Here is a 20,146-nt window from a genome sequence, read left to right on the forward strand (position 1 = left end):
ACCAATATTTTTTTTATAAATTATGGTTGTCCTAAAAGTTGTCAACCAAATGGTTGTTCAAATAACACTTTTAATATGATTTCTAAAGAAAGAGAAAAAACAATAAATGTAGTTTATAATGAAAAACTATTTTGACATGCATAGGCTTCATCCAAAACTAGTTTTTGAAATGAAACTTTTTAATCTCACGACTCAAACACCACTAAAGGACATGTCTAATTTAGGAAAAAGGATGATGAGTGATTCCTAGTTAGTTTTGTTATTAGGAGTGTGAAATGTAATATTAGGAGCCATCCATTATTTCGATGGATAATTTCATAAAATAAAAACATTTTTTCTTCTCTAAATGAATAAATCTAAACAAAATTTAGATTTTTTTTACGTCAAGAAAATGTGCAGTTTTTAAGAAAGGAATATGTTGTATGTCGTGAGTAATATATTTGCGAAAGTAGCAAACAAATATGATTTTTTTTAAATATACTAATCTTAAATAGTGCGTTGGATATAATATAATATATGTTGAAAGATTATTATGTTTACTAAATTGGCCTAGTGGAAAACGCTCAATTACCCTGCAGTGCATCTTGAGTTTAACTCCCTTCTTATATTTGTAGAATTTTTTTTTTTCTGACCCTATTGGCCAAAAAAATTTCAGCTCTGACCCCCTTTAAAAAAAAATTTCCAAAACGACCCACTTTTTTTTTTTTTTTTTCTGTCTTTTAGTGGCGTTCCCGCCACCTGAAACGGCGGGACCGATTTTTTTATTTTTTTTTTCGGTTTTTGCTTTTTTTAATTTATTTGAGAAAAAATTTCAATTTTGCACCCAGGGGGAATCGAATCAGGCGCATATGGGTCATTGTCATTCAGTGTTACCACTAAGACAATGTACATTTGATGTTAATTTTTCGCATCCAATAATATATATATACCATTTTTTAAATCAGTTTCACACACCATGAGGCATGAACCATCCAATTTTTCATTTTTGTTCCCTAAAAAAAAAAAATCATTTTTGTTTTTTTAATATAAGTCTTATAAAAAAAATAAAAATATAGGGTCCCCATGAGCTTAGATTTTAAGGTAAATTTCTCTAGCTACTAGGCTATTTGACAAAAAAAAATATAGGAGATTTTATAATTTTAATTGGATTCTATATTTTATTTTGAAAAATTACTCGAATATGAACAAAATCTAGATTTTATTTTGAATATATATATCTTGAAATAATATATATGTCATTTCGTCGGATAATTTATCGGTGAAAAATATATATTTCGTCGGATAATAATAATAATAATATATATATATATATAATTTATCGATGAAAAAAATTATTTCGTCGGATAATTTTTCACCGATAAATTATATATATATTCGTCGGAGATCCTAAATTATCCAATTAAAAAAACAAAAATGAAAAACTGGATGGTTTGTGGTGTGTGAAACTGATTTAAAAAATGGTATATATATTGGATGCGAAAAATTAACATCAAATGTATATTGGCTTAGTGGTAACATTGAAATGGTAATGATCCATATGCGCCTGGTTCGATTCCCCCTGGGTGCAAAATTGAAATTTTTTCTCAAATAAATTAAAAAAAAAGCTGACCAGTCACGATGTGACATGTGTCAGACCGGCGGCCCAGTCCAGGTGGCGGGAACGCCACTAAAAGACAAAAAAAAAAGTGGGTCATTTTGGAAAAAAATTTCAAAAGGGGGTCAGACTGGAATTTTTTTTTGAAAAGTGGGTCAGAAAAAAAAAATTTCCCGTTTTTGACTTTTTTTTTTTAATTAAAAAATCATTAAGATAAAAATGGTTGATGGGAATCGAATCAGTGACAGGTTGGTAAAATAGACACTTTTAAACAGTTTTATTGTTGCGTTTATTTTGTCACCAAGTTAGCTTTATTAATATGTACTTTCTTCAAAGTTGCCACACCAATATCAAAAGTCTGGGTCCGCCCATGGCTAGAGATTATTGGAATTTTCATGAAAAAAGATTGAACAATATCTCTTCATCACACCTTTCGTGAAGGAAATGCTTGTGCAATATGCTAGCAAAGTTGAGAGCTACTAACGTAGATTCTCTAATTGTGCTTTAAGGCTTTGTTTGCGAGTTGGGAGGGGAAGACTTGCGAAAAAAGAATGAACAAGTGGAAGAAATAAAGAAAAATGGGAGGGGAGGGCTTTGGGGGGTTAACTTTTCTTCATAATACTAAACTCTCCTCGTTTGGGGGAACTAAAAAATTGTATTGGATGAGAGTTTTAGAGGATTTATATGAATTTTTCAAATTTAATATATGTTGTTATATTATTTTTAAAATTAAAAATATAGTAATCATATCTTATGCATTAATTTATTATTCTCTAAAAAACTACTCTTTTAAAAAAAATTGAAATGATTCTCCATTTTCCCTCATATTTTCCACCCCTCAAATCTTTTCCTTCCCCTCCCCTCTAAACCCGCAAACAAAGCTTAAGAGTATCCTTCTAATTTGTCACTAGGTATATAACCCGTGCGTTGCACGGGTTTTATTAGGATGCATTTATATAGTTTAAATTGTTCGGTACAATAGATAAAAAAAATAATCAAATAGATACATGTCAAAAAAATCAAATTTACGTCAATAAAACATGTTAATCAGGTATGATATGTTCAAATCATAATTTAAAAAATTAAAATATGTTTAGAACTTTCTCTTCTCTTGTAACTCTAAACAATCTTAGTTTCTCGTTCAATATTTTTTTTCACCACTATACGAACTATAAGACCATCTTAACATGGAAACCACCCCATATGTTCAGGATTTCCATTGATGTCACCCTCCCCGGGTTGAAGAGTCAGCTGAATCAAATCAATCTCAAACTCAACTACAAAGACAAACGAAGGATGGATGGTGTTGATTATCAACATCCGTCGACCGACTCACTCGGGAGTGTGCGGTTCACCCAGATGAAGCTCATGAACGACGACGGCGTGAGAAACATGTTCTTCATCTTTGGCTAGTTCAGTACTAGAGAGCCGATCGAGTTGGACGCTTCGTTGGTCAGATCTGTTGAACATATTCAACAAAGTTTGATCCGGCCAAGGAACTACGAAGAGATCAGGGCTCTAATGGACACACAACACGAAGATATTAATTTAGATAATTTGTGATGATGTGTTATGTTTTATTTAATTACGTGTTAGTAATATGTTGTTCAACTAAGATGTTATATTATGTTTTAAATAATATATATTATCTAAATTTTTATTATGTGTTACTTTACGTCAAAGATGTTCATTTAAATGCCAAAATCATTCGAATTTAACTCAATTTTATAGGGTGTAAGTGCAATTCGGATTACACAATTCGAATTCCTTCAACATATGATTCTTTTGTATGGACCACAATGCACCGACAATTTTCGTGGTCCACAACGTCCAGATACCTCTTTAAATAAGGTGATTTCGGTTTTCATTACCATCTCCGGCAAAACACACAAACACGCCAAAGAAACCATAGAAATTTTTGTCAGTGTGCTGAGGATCTTTCTCATGCGGTCGAAAATAGTTAGCTCTCTATTTAACTACATGATGAAGATCTTCAGCATGCTGTCCAAAATATATAGATAGATCTTGCTGTCTTGGTTTATTTGCTGCAAAACACAAAAATAAAACTCAAAACAATCCTCTCCTCTTTGAATGCCAAGAGGTTGCTATGAGTTAGATCTTGGTGCCTTGGTGATATAAATATCTCAGTTGGAAAGACAACATGATCTAACTCAAAACAATCCTCTTGAAACACATACCCTGTCTTTCATCGTTATGTTGCAGATCTGAATTCAAAAAAGTTTTTATGAACTCGATCCAGTTTGCATGCCGATAGAAATATGTCAGTTGGCAAGTCAGTTGGATCGAGTTCAAAAGCACCTCTTCGAACACCATCCTAGAATATTTTGTTGTTTATGTTTGTTTTAAGTTGCTTACTTTTTTTTTTTTTTTTTTTATGCATTTATTAATTATTTTCTATGTCACATTCCATGAAAACTCTCTAAAAAAACCCTCCAAATAGGCATTTTGGTGTTGTTTGGATTGTATAATCCGGAATGTTTTTGTTGTTTTCGGATTATATAATCTAGAAACCATCAGTTTCACCAAAGGTTTGACCGGTTAGTTGGAGCCATTAATGCATTTTTGGACGGTTAGCACCACAAACACGTTTTCATTGATTGTACTTATGACGTATGACTTATTTTAGACTATAAATATACTTCCATCTTCAACAAATTCCTTCATTCTTTACTTCACCTCTTTTCTTACATTTTCTTCAATTGTTTTTAGTTTTTTTAGGAGTGTTTGTGATGTCATGGTCATTGTTGACCTTCATATAACCTCTGCAATTGCTTTGCAGTTTATGCTGGGGTTATATAACGGTCTAATAGAGACCTTTGACATAAAAAAAACACCAAAAATCATATTTCAAAATTTTCATTTTTCGGATTTGCTAACAAGAATATTTGTGTCTTTTTTGCGGGGTGCGCGAGAACATAGGAGGTTGGAAAAAGTAATAGTCATATATTTGAGCCATATTTCAATTTTGTAACTCCAACTGAACTCTTTTCCGCTGCCTGAGCATACTCTCCCTCCCTTCTCCGACAGTCGCATCGTCCCCTCCTCCATCATTGTGCCTTCCAACTTGGACCGCGGTGGCGTAGTCATTTATTACACCAGCCTCCACATTATTCTCCGCACCTTCAGCAACTACCGTTTTTAGCATTATTGATATTTGTAAATTGTAATATTCAAACACAAAACCTTCACAAAAACATGATTAACACTAAACCTTTTCATTATGTTAACCATTCAAAACTTAGCTCTTTAATTGATTTATGCAAATCCATTAACCAAATTAAACAAACCCATGCAAATTTAATCACCACAGCACAAATTACACTTCCTGTTATAGCCAACAAATTCCTCAAAAACGTTGCTTTAGCTTCTCTTACTTATGCACACAAACTGTTTGATCAAATTCCTCAACCAGATTTATTCATTTACAACACCATGATTAAATCACATTCTATGTCGCCACATTCATATCTTGATTCTATTGCGGTGTTTAGATCATTAATAAGGGATTCAGGTTATTTTCCGAATCGGTATAGTTTTGTGTTTGCTTTTGGTGCTTGTGGAAATGGGATGTGTGTGAGGGAAGGGGAGCAGGTTTTTACACATGCTGTGAAAGTTGGTTTGGATGGTAATGTGTTTGTTGTGAATGCATTGATTGGTATGTTTGGAAAGTGGGGACGTGTGGAGGATGCGAGGAACGTGTTTGATTCGGCTGTAGATAGAGATTTCTATAGTTGGAACACTATGATTGGTGCGTATGTTGGATCCGGTAACATGGTTTTAGCGAAGGAATTGTTTGATGAAATGCATGAGAGAGATGTTGTGTCCTGGAGTACTATAATAGCTGGTTATGTTCAGGTATTGCAGGTTTAGAAAGTAAAATAAATAATTGTTAATGATGATTCTAACATTTTTACATGATTGTCCGGTTGCTCTGAACTGGGAGTTGCACCAGTATACAGTTGGGAGTATATTATATTTTAGGTTTAAATATATATATTTAGTCCCTTTCAAATATACAACTTTTTTAATTTGGTCCTTGTTATTTTGGTTTAGTCCCTGGAATAGTTGATTACATTGAAATTTATCTCGATAATATGTAGAACATTTGATCCCTGAAATACTTGTTTTAGTCCCTTTAAAATATTGGGACCGATTCCAATATAAGCAAATTTTACAAAAACTGAAACAAAACAAGAACCAAATTACCAAAGGGAACAAGTTGTATATTTGAAAGGATTCAAAACGAACAATTATTTTTACAGGACTAAAACTAAAAAATGGTTTATTTGTAGGGACAAAAAACATTGAAGCCTATATTTTATTGTTTTTAACTTGACTTTGCATGTCCTCTGTCTAAAGTTACTTCATGTATTTTCTAGGTTGGCTGTTTCATGGAGGCTTTGGACTTCTTCCACAAAATGTTGCAATCCGAGGTCAAACCAAATGAATATACCATGGTAAGCGCTCTTGCAGCCTGTTCAAATCTTGTCGCGTTGGATCAGGGAAAGTGGATCCATGTTTACATCCGGAGGGACAATATTAAGATGAATGATAGACTTCTGGCTAGCCTCATTGACATGTATGCAAAGTGTGGCGAGATAGATTCTGCATCGAGTGTTTTCCATGAACACAAAGTGAAGCGAAAGGTTTGGCCATGGAATGCCATGATTGGTGGGTTTGCAATGCATGGAAAACCTGAAGAAGCTATAAATGTGTTCGAAAAAATGAAGGTTGAAAAAGTTTCTCCTAATAAAGTAACATTCATTGCCTTATTAAATGCTTGTAGCCATGGTTATATGGTTAAGGAGGGAAAATCATATTTTGAATTGATGGCTAGTGATTACGGAATTAATCCTGAAATAGAGCATTATGGATGTATGGTAGATTTACTTAGTCGTTCCGGGCACTTGAAGGATTCTGAAGAGATGATTTTGAGCATGCCAATGGCTCCGGATGTTGCGATTTGGGGAGCCCTGTTGAATGCTTGTAGAATCTATAAAGATATGGAGCGCGGATATAGAATAGGTAGGATAATTAAAGAAATTGATCCTAACCATATAGGCTGTAATGTTTTGTTGGGTAATATATATTCTACATCTGGAAGATGGAATGAAGCAAGGATGGTAAGAGAGAAAAATGAAATCAACAGTGACAGGAAAAAAATTCCTGGTTTCAGCTCAATTGAATTGAATGGGGTATTCCATGAATTCCTTGTTGGTGATCGATCACATCCTCAGAGTAGGGAGATTTATTCATTTTTGGATGAGATGATAAGCAAGTTGAAGATTGCCGGGTATGTTCCCGAGTTAGGGGAAGTTTTGCTTGATTTTGATGATGAGGAAGATAAAGAGACCGCTCTTTCTGTACATAGTGAGAAGTTGGCTATTGCTTTTGGACTGATGAACACAGCACCAGGAACTCCAATTCGTATTGTGAAGAATTTAAGAGTTTGTGGGGATTGTCATCAAGCAACAAAATTCATCTCCAAGGTTTATGATCGAGTAATTATAGTACGAGATAGGATGAGGTATCACCACTTCAAAGATGGAATTTGTTCTTGCAAAGACTACTGGTAGATTAAGAAAGTGCTGTTCAACCCTAATCTCTGATGCATAAGTTGCAACAAGCGAACTGTTCTCCCTGCAGTGACATTTTGTTCAGCGGTTTCAATTCTCTTGTCCCTGCCTGCATTGTGTCTGAGGAGGAACCAATGTCTCGAGAGTTTGGTTGACTGGCAAAGCCCAAAAAAGTCATTGCTTTGTGCATTTTGTGCGGTTTTCTGCTGCATTATGTGGATTGTTTGTTCACTGAGTCGGATCATTGCGAGTTTTGGTGGAGCATGTGCTTGTATATCTTTGTAAAAGGAAAATGTAGTTCCTTTTAATGTTTGCCCAATTTAGCCCTTATTGGTTATACTTTCGCTTCGAAATCACAAGTGATGCGTCAGGTATGTTGTTGAGATACTGGACATTATGTTGTCATTACATGCCCATTTTGTCTAGATACTAATGAGGTTGAAAGTAAATTAGATGTAACACTCTGATAAATCGAGTCCCCACAACTTGGTCTTGTATTTTGTAGAAGAACAGTAAAGAACAAAAACTGTTGTTTTGTGTAAAAAATATCTAAATGTTAATAAAGAAACCTTCTACTAAGCATATACTCATGGATCTCCAATTCTGATAAAGCTTGAGCATTTTTTGTGTTGGCTGCCTTAAGTATTTGATTCAAAGTTTCAAACAAACTTTGTAATACTGCAGAAGCCTTTTTGGCACAATGAGTTGTTTAGTTCCGGAGTGTGGTGCTGAGGAATCAATCGCTCACCTTTTCTGAGTGTCCGGTGTTTGCAGGTACATGGTATGTGATTAGAGATTGGCTTGGAATTTCTACAGCTTTTCAAAATGACGGTTTGCCTCATTTAGATCAATTTCAAGGTTTGATTGGTAGACTTGGTGTGATTTGGTTTGCCTGTATTTGGAAGGCAAGGAATGACAAATTATTCAAAACCAAGGAAGTTTGCTTGGAAAATATTGTTGAATCGGTGAAACGAAGTTGCTGGAATTGGCTGAGATTCAAGACAAATAGCATGGAGTACAATCTGAGTCAATGGTTCGTGAATTCAGAGCTTGTCTCGGCTGTGTGGAATCACAAGTGTGAGGTTGAGGTGTGTTTTGTGCATTTGGAGATGGGTCAGACTCGGATAAATATCATCTGGATAGAGTTTCGGAGTATTCTGCAGCGACAGGACAGATTCAGATATTTTACAGGATATCAAAATGCATCAGCATTTTCATCTCGTGTATTATTCCTGTGTGTTGAGGTTCCATTTCTGTGTAATTCAGGCAGGCTAATGTACAAAAGCCGCATCAGGTTTGTTGGGACTGTGTTGTGAGCTCACCAGAGATCTATTATCGTCTTTGCTGGAAGTTGAATTATTTGTTTCAGAGATTACTTAGTTTTGACGGTGGCCTGTTAGTTCTTAAGTGGATTTTCTCTGTTTTTTTTTTTGCTGATTGGAGGTCATCAATGGCTTGGGATATCATCGGCGTTCAAGAAGGAAGGTTGCACACGTCTAGATCAGTTGAAGGTTTGGTGCTTCAGATTGTGTTTGCAATATGGATTTTTAGTTTTTTAGTTGCTGATTAAGGGTTTCGTTATTAGCCTTTCAAGCTTCGGTGTCGCTGTTTAGGCTTGTCCAAGTTATTGGATCACTTGGTGTGTGGCTGCTGCTGCCTGTTTAATTCAATCTAGTGCTGATCAGTTGGCTTAAGCATTCCCATAGTTCGTCGTTTCTTGGTTTTAAGTTTCTGCGGCGTCGTCTGAGTTCGGCTGGGTTAAGAGAGCTTATGTCTAGTCTTGTTTTCTTTAGGCAAGGTTTGTTATTCATTGTATCAGGTTATGGGGCTGGTTGCTTTGTGGGAGGCTTTTAAGGCTGTTTCTTGTATCTAGTTTGTGTCTGTTTGGGCGAACTCTTTGTACTGTTATAGGCATATCTTATGCCTCTTATTTTAATTTAATTTATTCTTGTTTTTTTAAAAAAAAAAACTGACGTACCAAAAAAAAAAGTGAGCCATCATTTTAACAAAACAGTTGGGCATGTGAAAAAAGAAGTCTCAATCTCTAGTATTTAAACCATTGTAGCAAAATGTCATAAGTGAGAAAAATACAAGGACAAAGAAAAGCAACCGGTTGCAAGAAAGGTTTTAACATATTATTTAAAATTAGGTTATTACTCAATGAATATTCAAGTATTGGATTTTATCTTTGGCTTAAATAAACACGTTCTGCCACATTCATCTTCCCTACCTACGACATTGCTCTTTGTTACTTGATTAATTGAAAATGGTAGTGATTTCTGCAATTGCTTCCAAATCAATATTGATGTGTCAGGTATGTTGTTGAGATCTAGGACATTATGTAGTAATGACATGCCCATTCTCTAGATACTGATGAGGTTGAAAGTAAATTAGATGTAATACTCTGATAAATTGAGTTCCCTCGACTTGGTCTTGTATTTTGTAGAAGAACAGTAAAGAACAAAAACTGTTGTTTTGTGTAAAAAATATCTGAATGTTAATAAAGAAAACTTCTACCAAGCATATACTCATGGATCTCCATTTCTGATAAAGCTTGAGCATTTTTTGCGTTGGCTGCCTTAGGTATTTGATTCAAAGTTTCAAACAAACTTTGTAATACTGCAGAAGCCTTTTTGGCACAACGAGTTGTTTAGTTCGGGGAGTGTGGTGCTGAAGAATCAATCGCTCACCTTTTCTTTGAGAGTCTGGTGTTTGCAGGTACATTGTATGCGATCAGAAATTGGCTTGGAATTTCTACAGCTTTTCAAAATGACGATTTGCCTCATTTAGATCAATTTCAAGGTTTGATTGGTAATGGGAGAGTATTCGCTAGTAGACTTGGTGTGATTTGGTTTGCCTGCATTTGGAGTATTTGTAAGGCAAGGAATGACAAATTATTAAAAAACAAGGAAGTTTGCTTGGAGTACATTCTGAATCAATGGTTCGTGAATCCCAGAGCTTGTCTCGGCTGTGTGGAATCGCAAGTCTGAGGTTGAGGTGTGTTTTGCGCGTTTGGAGATGGGCCAGACTCGGATAAATGTCATCTTGATAGAGTTCTGGAGTATTCTGCAGCGAGAGGACAGGTTCAGATATTTTACAGGATATCAAATTGCAGCAGCATTTTCATCTCGTGTATTATTCCTGTGTGTTGAGGTTCCATTTCTGTGTAAATCAGGCAGGCTGATGTACAAAAGCTGCTTCAGGTTTGTTGGGACTGTATTTTGATCTCACCAGAGATAAGTTTATCGTCTTTGCTGGAAGTTGGATAATTTGTTTCAGAGGTTACTTAGTTTTGACGGTGGCCTGTTAGTTCTTACGTGGATTTTCTCTTTTTTCTACTGATTGGAGGTCGTCAATGGCTTGGGATATCATCGGTGTTCCAGAAGGAAGGTTGGGCACATCTAGATCAGTTGAAGGTTTGGTGCTTCAGATCATGTTTATAATATGGAGTTTTAGTGTTTTACTTGCTGATAAAAGGGTTTCGTTATTAGCCTTTCAAGCTTCGGTGTCACTGTTTAGGCTTGTCAAAGTTATCGGAATCACTTGGTGTGTGGCTACTGCTGCTTGTTTTATTCAATCTAGTGCTGATCAGTTGGCTTAGGCGTTCCCATAGTTCGGCATTTCTTGGTTTTAAGTTTCTGCGGCGTCGTCTGAGTTCAGCTGGGTTAATAGAGCTTATGTCTAGTCTTGTTTCTGTTTGTTCCTAGCCAGTATAGGCCCTGCAATTTACTTTTCTTTGGGCAAGGTCTGTCTGTTATTCATTGTATCAGGTTATAGGAATAGTTGCTTTGTGGGAGGCTTTTAAGGCTATTTCTTGTATCAAGTTTGTGTAAATAAATACTTTACTGAATAAAGAAAACTTCTACTAAGCATATACTCATGGATCTCCATTGCTGATAAAGATTGTGCATTTTATTGACATTCATGCTCAACGTTGGCATTTTATTGAAAACTAACAATCTGTTTAAACCTTTTGGGAAATAATGATGAAGTTTATATGTGAAGGGAATCTTTGGCTAAGGTTTGTGACCTTACAAACAGCATTCTCTGCCACTTTCGCATGGCAAAGGTATCCATGTGAAGACCACTTTTTTTCTTTCTTTCGTGTTGTCGTCATATATTCAATTAAATCATATTATGATGTCACTTTACTATATTACTTTCTAAAATATTTCCACAATATTATTTTCTTTCACGTTATCGTCATACACACAACTTTCGTGGACGAGATTTGATTCCAGCTATCCTGTGCAATTAATTCACTGCTTGTGTCCAAAGTTATAAACTCATAATTGTATTCAAATTGAATGTTTTTCTCTCTCTCTCTATGTTACCACCAGCACATGCCATTGCTTATCTGCACTAATTTTTCTGTTAAACTACCTTGATATCAGAGCATTTCTCATAATTTAAGTGAACCATTACATCTCAAGTAAATTATCAATCATGAAACTTTGATAGTATATTGAGAAAAACAAAACATTAAAGAGAACGGTCTTGATATATGGCCATTTAGTTTCTTTGGAGATCTTTTTAACCAGATTCACAGCAAGTTTAATCACATACTCCTCTGAATCAATATTTATTACTCAAAAAGCATGAACTGATTCAATAAAATCATGAATGCATGCCTATGTTATCACTTTCTCAAAGTTATCACTTGGATTCTTATCACTAGTTTCTTTCTCATCTTCCCTATTTTGAACTTCTCTTGTCTAGCAGAAAGCATTCAACTTCTTCACTGCTTCACTACAACCTTGCAAACCCACTTCATGATACTTCAAATCTGAGATTTTAAGCTGATCTTGTTGTAACCATTTCTGAACTCCAAAAGTTTGCATGTGAAACATAACTTTGTTTTTTTTTTAAATCTCTTAATATTTCTCTAGGCTTGACAGAAAACAACACTTTTAAACTTGAAAAAGAAAGAAATTGTTTTTTCAAACCATTGATCACCTTTCTCCTCGTACTATTTCTTTGTCTATACTAGATCGTAAAGATATTAACAATAACTTTTGTCAAACTGTTCATGTATACCGACAATCCTCACTGAAACAACACAGAAGTACTCTCAAAGGCTTTGTGTTAATTGTAAAAAATAACACAGAAGTTGAAACCCGAATCATGATTCTCCAATGAAGATCGTCGGTAAACACGAACACGGTAAACATGTAACAGTTTGACAAAGGTTATTATTAATGTCTTTACAATCCAGTATAGACAGAAAAAGTACAAGGAGAAACCGTGATCAGTGGCTTGATAAAAACAATTTCTTTCTTTTCAAGTTCTAAGGGTGTTGTTTCTGATAGGCCATGGAGAAGTATTGAAAAATTTATGAAAACTAGGTTATGGTGGATTTACTTAGTCGGTCCGGGCTCTGGATGTCGCGATTTGGGGAATGCTTGTAATATTACTCTATGCTTAATGTCTTTCATAATTTTTCCTTTATCATTTACCAAGTAAACCGTCAATCATGAAAACTTATGTACTTGACTATGATTTCATTGTAATAATATCACTTATTGCAATAATTTGCTTAGAATTTTTCTCTATAATTTGATTGAAGTTATCATATTTAGTTTTAGTTTGTGAAAAAAGTGTCCTACATGCTTGAACTAGTAATGTATAATTGTTGTGGAAAAATAAATGTGCAGCTCTTCTTTACCATCATCAAACGTCTTATTTTTCCAAAATATTTCAACTTTAATCTGGATTCTATGCTAACAGCTTTTCTGTAAGGTTAATACTTGCAATACATCAACTCAGATCCTCTACTGGTACAGCCAACTATCTGCCGTAAAATTTGGATTATTCCTTGATCTAATAGCCGATATTTAGATGCAAAGATAGAGAGGATCCGTGTTCACGATAGATCTGCACAGGGTTCTGTTGCACCAACACTTCTGATTGAAAGTGTGTCCTGTGTCTGACATGACACTACACTGACACTTGTGATTACCTTAGATTATGTTAATTTTTCAAAATTTTATCGGTGTCGACGTGACAGTGTCGTGCCAGGTGTCCGTGCTTCATAAGCACAAGGTCAGTCATTTGATTTTCTTTTTGTTAATTATAGGTTGGTGAGCAGCATATATCCATATGACAAGAAGTTGACACCTTATCAAACATGGAAGCAATAGTTTTTCTGCATTATTCATATTTTCATATCATCATTTCTGGCATTGAATCTTGCAGGCGGATCAAGATATGGCATTGAAACCCTAAGCTCAGCAAAATGAGGGCAAGCAACTCAATTTTAGAGAGAAAAAAAAGTAGATATATAGAGATTGGAAGCTAAAAAGTAGGATGATTGACTTACTCATTTTTTGATTTTAACATTCATTCATTGACATGAGAAAAAATAACATAGTTCAGTGTAAATACATGTGCCGGTCTCGTGTCAGACGATGACACATGTCGGACACCGGACATGCCTTCGATCCAAAGTGTCGATGCTACAAAGAAATACACACACCGTGTGACACCATTTGTTCATCTCTATCTCTCTCTTACTTTTTATCTTTTACAACATACACACATTTAAAAAATACACACAAAAACCAAATGACAGTGTTTGACATTAAAATTTTTATCTGAAAAAATCATTTCTCTTAGTCAAACTGCATAAAGGGCATACAAATGCAATAAACAAACATACATGGGTTGCCTATATGGACAAGCAGATGCAGTGTTGTTAATCACAGATCACGGAAAATAGTGGTTTGTTCATGTTCCACTATGCAACAGTGTTATTGTGTCACTATAGTTTCTATTTGACAACATTTGTACTAATTAGTGTATTGCAGAGCAAGAGCATTTAGTTCATATTTCTCTATGCTGATAGACATTATTTAACAACACTAAAGAGATGGGATAAACACATGTGCAGGGGCGAATGCGCACAAAGTGAGTATACTGCATACATGCAGAGTAATCTTTCAGAACCCAATACTTAAATTTTGTGATTGAGTATACTGCATACATGCATTTTACTGCTTGATATGGCCATAGGAAGATGAGAAACAGAGTCTAAAAACCACAAAGTATTATTACCTGCATTGATCTCATTCATTGCTCTCTGCACAGAAGGATCAGGTATAATATCCACCATCAGTATGTATTCTATGCTATATCCATATTCTCCCATCACCTGTTACAAAAACATGATTAACACAAAACCTTTTCATTATGTTAACCATTCAAAACTTAGCTCTTTAATTGATTTATGCAAATCCATTAACCAAATTAAACAAACCCATGCAAACTTAATCACTACAGCACACAAATCACACACCTTGTTATAGCCAACAAATTCATCTTTGCATTTGAAAATATAATCCCAAATTGCCTCCAAATTTCCAAATAGAAGAGACTCGGACACTGATAAAAGAGAAAATACTAATATAACAACTAGTTATATACTATCATTTCCCTATAAAAGAAAAAATAATCCGACGAGAAACCAAAGATACATTCCAAACTTATTGAAAGATTGGCACCACATACCATGGAGTTTGTCCAATCGCTTACATATATACTCATAAAACAGAAAAACAAAACTATACTTTTGATGCTTAAGGAAAAAGATAAGTTCATATAAAGCAGAAGATTGCATATCATCTTTTGAATTCTCATATAACATTACAATGTCAAGGAATGTATAGCATGGTTACAGAGTACAACTAAACCTTCTTAATTACAAATTCACACTGTTCAAAACTGTTCTTTCATCAAATCCAACAGAAACAAATGACATATCCATATATCACCACATACCATCTGTGATAGCTTGCCTCTGCCTTGCCACACCAACTCCGCCTAAAAACATTGATTCGGCTTCTGCTTCTGCCTTTTTAACAATAAGCACCTTATCAGCTTCTCCTTTGAATTCACTAGCAAGTAGCAGCCTTTGAGGTGTGAAATTAAACCAATACTCATTAGTTAGGAAGTTGTCTTATTTGAACATCAAAATACAGAAACCGTGTGTGACATTCCGGGCCACGGGTTTTTGTCCACCCCTATGCGACACTGTGTGTTTATCTCTATCTCTCTCTTACTTTTGATCTTTTACAACTCACACTCATTTCAAAAAACACACACAAAAACCATAGGACACTGCTTGACATCAAAATTTTGATCTCAAAAATATTTCTCTAGTCAAGTTGTATAAAGGACATATAACTGTAATAAACAAACATACAAAGGCTGCATAAATCGACAAGCAAATGCAGTGTTGTCAGTCACGGATCATGGAAAATAGCGATTTATGCATTGTCCACTGTGCAACAGTGTTATAGTGCCGCAATAGCTGTTAATTAACAATATTTTGTGATATGTAATGTAACAGTAACAATAGCGATTTGTTCATATTTCTCTAAGCTATATTGTTATAGACTATCTCTTTCCTTAGTTTGGAATGTATCTATGGATAGTAATGGTGTATTATATCTCTTTCCTTAGTTTATGTGTCTAAAATGTAAATCTGTTTCTGTTGTAAACATTTCTTCCATCAATAAAAGTCAATTTCTACAATTAAATTGTATTTTAGTACCGAATTCTATCAATATCATTCAAATAAAATCATGGGAAAGAAACTGAAGTCGTAAAACATCACAATATACAACGTAATAAAAACAGTATTAATACCTGCATTGATCTCATTCATTGCCCTACGCACAGTATGTGTTCTATGCAGTGAGCGTATTAAGGAACTGATTAAATAATCTCAGTCACCGAAATCGATTATCCGAATATGAAAATGATTATGTTGAAGGGTTAGGTTTTGGGTTTCAAGCATCCATTATGGGATAGATGCTGTGGACAACAACTCATCTTCAAGCGTTTTCAATCATTTTCATCTTCCGATAATCGATTGAAAACCCTTGAAGATGAGTTGTTGTCCAAAACATCTATCCTGAATGGATGCTTGAAACCCAAACCCTAACCCTCCAACATAATCATTTTCATCCTCCGATAATCAATTTTTGGTGACTGAAATTACTTTAATCAGTTCCTTGATACGCTCACTCTCTTCTCTTCTAACGGTCATCGCTCATCGCTCACCCTAATCTCATTCTTATGCTGGATTCGAGAGAGAGACTGTTTCTTAAAGCTGCACGGTTTCAATTCTTTGTATAAAATAACATCCTGTCAAGAAAATAGAAAAAATGTTGCTACATTAGTTTATTTTTATTTTTTTGAGATTTTTATTTTTTTTGTTGAAAAGTTAAGCTTTGTAATGATCAAAATATTTGTAGTGCAATGTTATGTTTAATTTTTTTTTATTTTTTTTTAAAGAATGATATGTTTAATCTTTTTGAAGTATAAAAACTGAAATAAAATCAATCATACTTTAATTTTTCATAAAGTCTAAAAATTTAAATGGAATAAATTTAAAAATAAAATTTTAGCAAAACATTAATTTGATAATATATAAAATATTTATTAAATTAATAAATTTAAATTACTAATATATATCTTTAAATATTAATTGATATAAATTGTAATATAAATTAAGAATGTCCTTTTATATCATTTTACATTTATCAACTAGTTTTTTTTTTTTTTTTTTAACAAACTAAAATGAGGTATAATATTAACAACAATGATTCACCCGCACAAGATGTGCAAGGGGCAAACCACCCAAAAGTATAAATTGTATAATATCAGCTAGTTAAACCGCTAATTTTACCAAACATTTTAATTAGCTTATCAGCTATAAGTCATCAACTATCAATTATCTACTATAAGCTATAAGTTATCCGTTATTTTTATAGAGTCTTAAAATGACATTTTAAGATAAGCTACTCAAACAAATTTTTCATTTGAAGCTTTCCTTGAAAAATTTTTTGTTAAAAATATTATAAAAAAACATATTACACTACAAAAATATAGCGGATAGCTTTTAGCTGTTAAGCTAACTGAAGTGTTTGGTAAAAATAGCGGTTCAACTAGCTGATAAATGTAAAATGATATAAAGGGTATTCTTAATTCATAATAAAAATTATATCATTAATTTAAGTATTTGTAATTTTGTATACTAATTTTTCTTTAAAAAAAATACTTTAAATTTATTAATTTAATATATCCTATGTATTATAAATTAAATTAAATTTTATTCACTAAAATTTTATCTTATATTTATTATCATTTAAGTGTTTCTACTTTATAAAGAAAATAACATTTACCTCAAAAACAAAAAAAAAGGTAGCACTAATAGAGTAATACTAATAACAGAGAATAAAGAAAATAACGCTTACTTACCTCAAAAAAATAAAAATAAAAAGTAACACTAATAGAATAATAGTATTTTGTTCCGTAAAAAAAAAAACGAAGGTATATATTTTTTCAAAAAAAAAAAAAAAAAGACCAGCTGATATATATACAAAAATTGGAATAAAGGGATAATAGTCTTTATTACGTAGCTTATTATAAAAATTATAATGGATAAAAATACAATTTAAATGAAATAATAAGAGTAAAATTGGAAGAAAAAGTGAGAAGTTATAAGCTATAAGCTCAAACGCTACTTGGAATAGCTTCTGAAAAATAGCTTATAAGCTCGTGAAATAAGCTATAAGCTCATGGTGAAAAAGTGTTACCAAACAGAACTTTTTTTGTCAAACGAGCTTATAAGCTATAAGCTAAAAACTAAAAGCTCTTTTTTTGGTTTCCCAAACAGAACCTACACTACAAAATATATTTGAAAAAAAATATAACAAACGGCTCATAACACTGAACCTTTTCATTATGTTAACCATTCAAAACATAGCTCATTAATTGATTTATGCAAATCCATTAACCAAATTAAACAAACCCATGCACACTTAATCACCACAGCACAAATCTCATACCCTGTTATAGCCAACAAATTCCTCAAAAACGTTGCTTTAGTTTCACTTACTTATGCACACAAACTGTTTGATAAAATTCCTCAAAGAGATTTATTCATTTACAACACCATGATCAAAGCACATTCTATGTCAAACCATTCATATCGTGATTCTATTGCGGTGTTTCGATCATTAATAAGGGATTCGAGTTATTTTCCGAATCGGTATAGCTTCGTGTTTGCTTTCGGTGCTTGTGGAAATGGGTTATGTGTGAGGGAAGGGGAGCATGTTTTTACACATGCTGTGAAAGTTGGGTTGGATGGTAATGTGTTTGTTGTGAATGCGTTGATTGGTATGTTTGGAAAGTGGGGACATGTGGACTGTAACACCCCGTTTTTCCAATATGAAAATTTCTTAAACATTTATCAGAGTAAACAACATAAACAAATAGGATATCACATTTAACATAATCCAAACCAGTTAAATAACAATTTAACCATATAACTTAAACATTGCAGCGGAAATTATTTCATAATCCATAAAACGTTTTGGCACGTAGGCCCCATCAAAATATTTCAACAGTCAATCCATAACATTATAAAAATAACATAATAGTTACGTAAGAGAATGAAGCATGCATATCAAACACCTCATCCCGTTACGTATCAGAGCGACCTAGACGACACAGTGAGGCAAAGCCGCTCACAAACAGCAACTACACACTAAGCACGATCACCTGCAAGTTACTCATACGAAGAGCAACATTTTCAAGCAGAAGGGGTGAGATTTCATAATACAATAATATCAATCATTATAATTCAAAAATCATAACTAACATAATATGTCTTAATCAACTTTGCATCTATGATAAACAAGTATCACATAATCACAACTTCAATCTTCATCAATAACATAAACACCTTTAAACCTTGACAATGCAACAATGCAACTTAGACACTTATATGCATGTGGTACCAATCGTCATCATAAGTATTAATATACTTTAATCATGCGGAGGACAAAGCTCCTAAAACGTGTAGAGGACAAAGCTCCTATCATGGTGAGGACAAAGCTCAATGAATGCTAATGCATGGACTCTAACAACAAAACACCTCAATCGACTTATCACTTATACTTCCAATAATTTGGAGTTCATCATCAACTTATTCATATTCATGCAGCTTAGTTTAATAACAATTGCAGCATAATCAAATCACATCAGGTTAAATAACAAATCATTCTCAATAGTTTCTTGATCATTCAACAATAATTCAAGCAAGTATATTTCAATCCATAATTCACTTCATAATCATTTAACAATTCATAAAAGCTTCACAGTTCTAAGTCAATATCATTATTAGGTCTCATTAGCACCTAAAGTTCTTTTCCTAACTAATCCAAACAACTCAAGTCTCACAATCCTAAAAAACAGTCAGTTATGGAAGTGCTCGCGAGGCGAGAGCATCAGCTCGCCATGGCGAGTACAAGCCAGAATTCCAACTAAGTTTTTTCCAGGTTCAATCTTGTTCTAAAATCATTCCCTAATCAATAGTAGTTACCTAAAGGTACTCAAAGGCATCTAAGGTTCAACTCAAAAGTCAAAAACTCAGAATTCAACATGCTCTCTGGTCAAGCTCGCTATGGCGAGTAAGGTTGCTCGCCGTGGCGAGCTACACCAAGTAACTCACGAGGCGAAAGGTTAAGGCTCGCGTGGCGAGCGATGAACATCATCACTCGCGAGGCGAGGATTGTAACGCCCACTTTCGTTTAATCGTTTATTTAATCGAGTTTAGGTGATTATATTATATTTATATAATATATGCATGATTTTGATATGTTTTGATGATTGTGGTGATTTTGGTGATTTGATTGATGACGTGATAAGTTATGAGTTTTGGAGGATTTGATTATGATATGAGATTTATTTTATTGATAAATAGAATAAAGATTTGAAAATAATATAAAATATTTAGTTGAGGGCTGTTTTGATATTTTAGATAGTTTTGGGGGAGAAAGTGAGATAAGATAAGTTATTAGAAAGAGGTATAAATAGGAGAAGACCTAATATTTTAGAAACTCATTGTACGTGAAAACTTTTGGAAGAAGGGAGAAAAGCCAAGTCT

At 33.7% G+C, this 20,146-nt stretch overlaps 1 protein-coding gene and 1 long non-coding RNA gene across 6 annotated transcripts; one reads left to right on the plus strand and one right to left on the minus strand.

Annotated features, from left to right (window-relative positions):
• Nucleotides 1-4,496: 4,496 nt before the first annotated feature.
• Nucleotides 4,497-10,895, plus strand: LOC11440307 (pentatricopeptide repeat-containing protein At3g62890). Of its 5 annotated transcripts, XR_005642180.1 has the most exons (4): nucleotides 4,497-5,470; nucleotides 5,995-8,485; nucleotides 8,635-8,702; nucleotides 8,777-10,895. XR_005642180.1 is itself a non-coding variant. In XM_024785626.2 (2 exons), exons 1-2 carry the CDS (start codon nucleotides 4,811-4,813, stop codon nucleotides 7,189-7,191), a joined length of 1,857 nt encoding a protein of 618 aa, XP_024641394.1. In that variant the 5' UTR covers nucleotides 4,497-4,810; the 3' UTR covers nucleotides 7,192-10,890. The 5 variants fall into 5 exon arrangements, 1 of the variants encoding a protein (XP_024641394.1); XR_005642179.1 differs by having other exon boundaries at nucleotides 5,995-8,702; nucleotides 8,777-10,893; XR_005642178.1 differs by having other exon boundaries at nucleotides 8,635-10,893.
• A 620-nt stretch (nucleotides 10,896-11,515) lies between these two features.
• LOC11440693 (uncharacterized) lies at nucleotides 11,516-16,330 on the minus strand. Its single transcript, XR_003012912.2, has 3 exons — nucleotides 15,838-16,330; nucleotides 14,968-15,098; nucleotides 11,516-14,341 (listed from the first exon to the last, which is right to left on the minus strand). It is a non-coding gene; the product is annotated as an uncharacterized lncRNA (long non-coding RNA).
• Nucleotides 16,331-20,146: the final 3,816 nt, after the last annotated feature.

Source organism: Medicago truncatula, chromosome 6, assembly GCF_003473485.1.
Source record: "Medicago truncatula cultivar Jemalong A17 chromosome 6, MtrunA17r5.0-ANR, whole genome shotgun sequence".
NCBI classification, from domain to species: domain Eukaryota; kingdom Viridiplantae; phylum Streptophyta; class Magnoliopsida; order Fabales; family Fabaceae; genus Medicago; species Medicago truncatula.

Excerpts from the sequence above, each read along its gene's own strand:
- LOC11440307 (XM_024785626.2), top strand. The coding sequence starts at position 4,811 with ATGATTAACACTAAACCTTTTCATTATGTTAACCATTCAAAACTTAGC. Across the intron at positions 5,471-5,994 it reads TAATAGCTGGTTATGTTCAG|GTTGGCTGTTTCATGGAGGC; the intron begins GTATTGCAGGTT and ends TGTATTTTCTAG.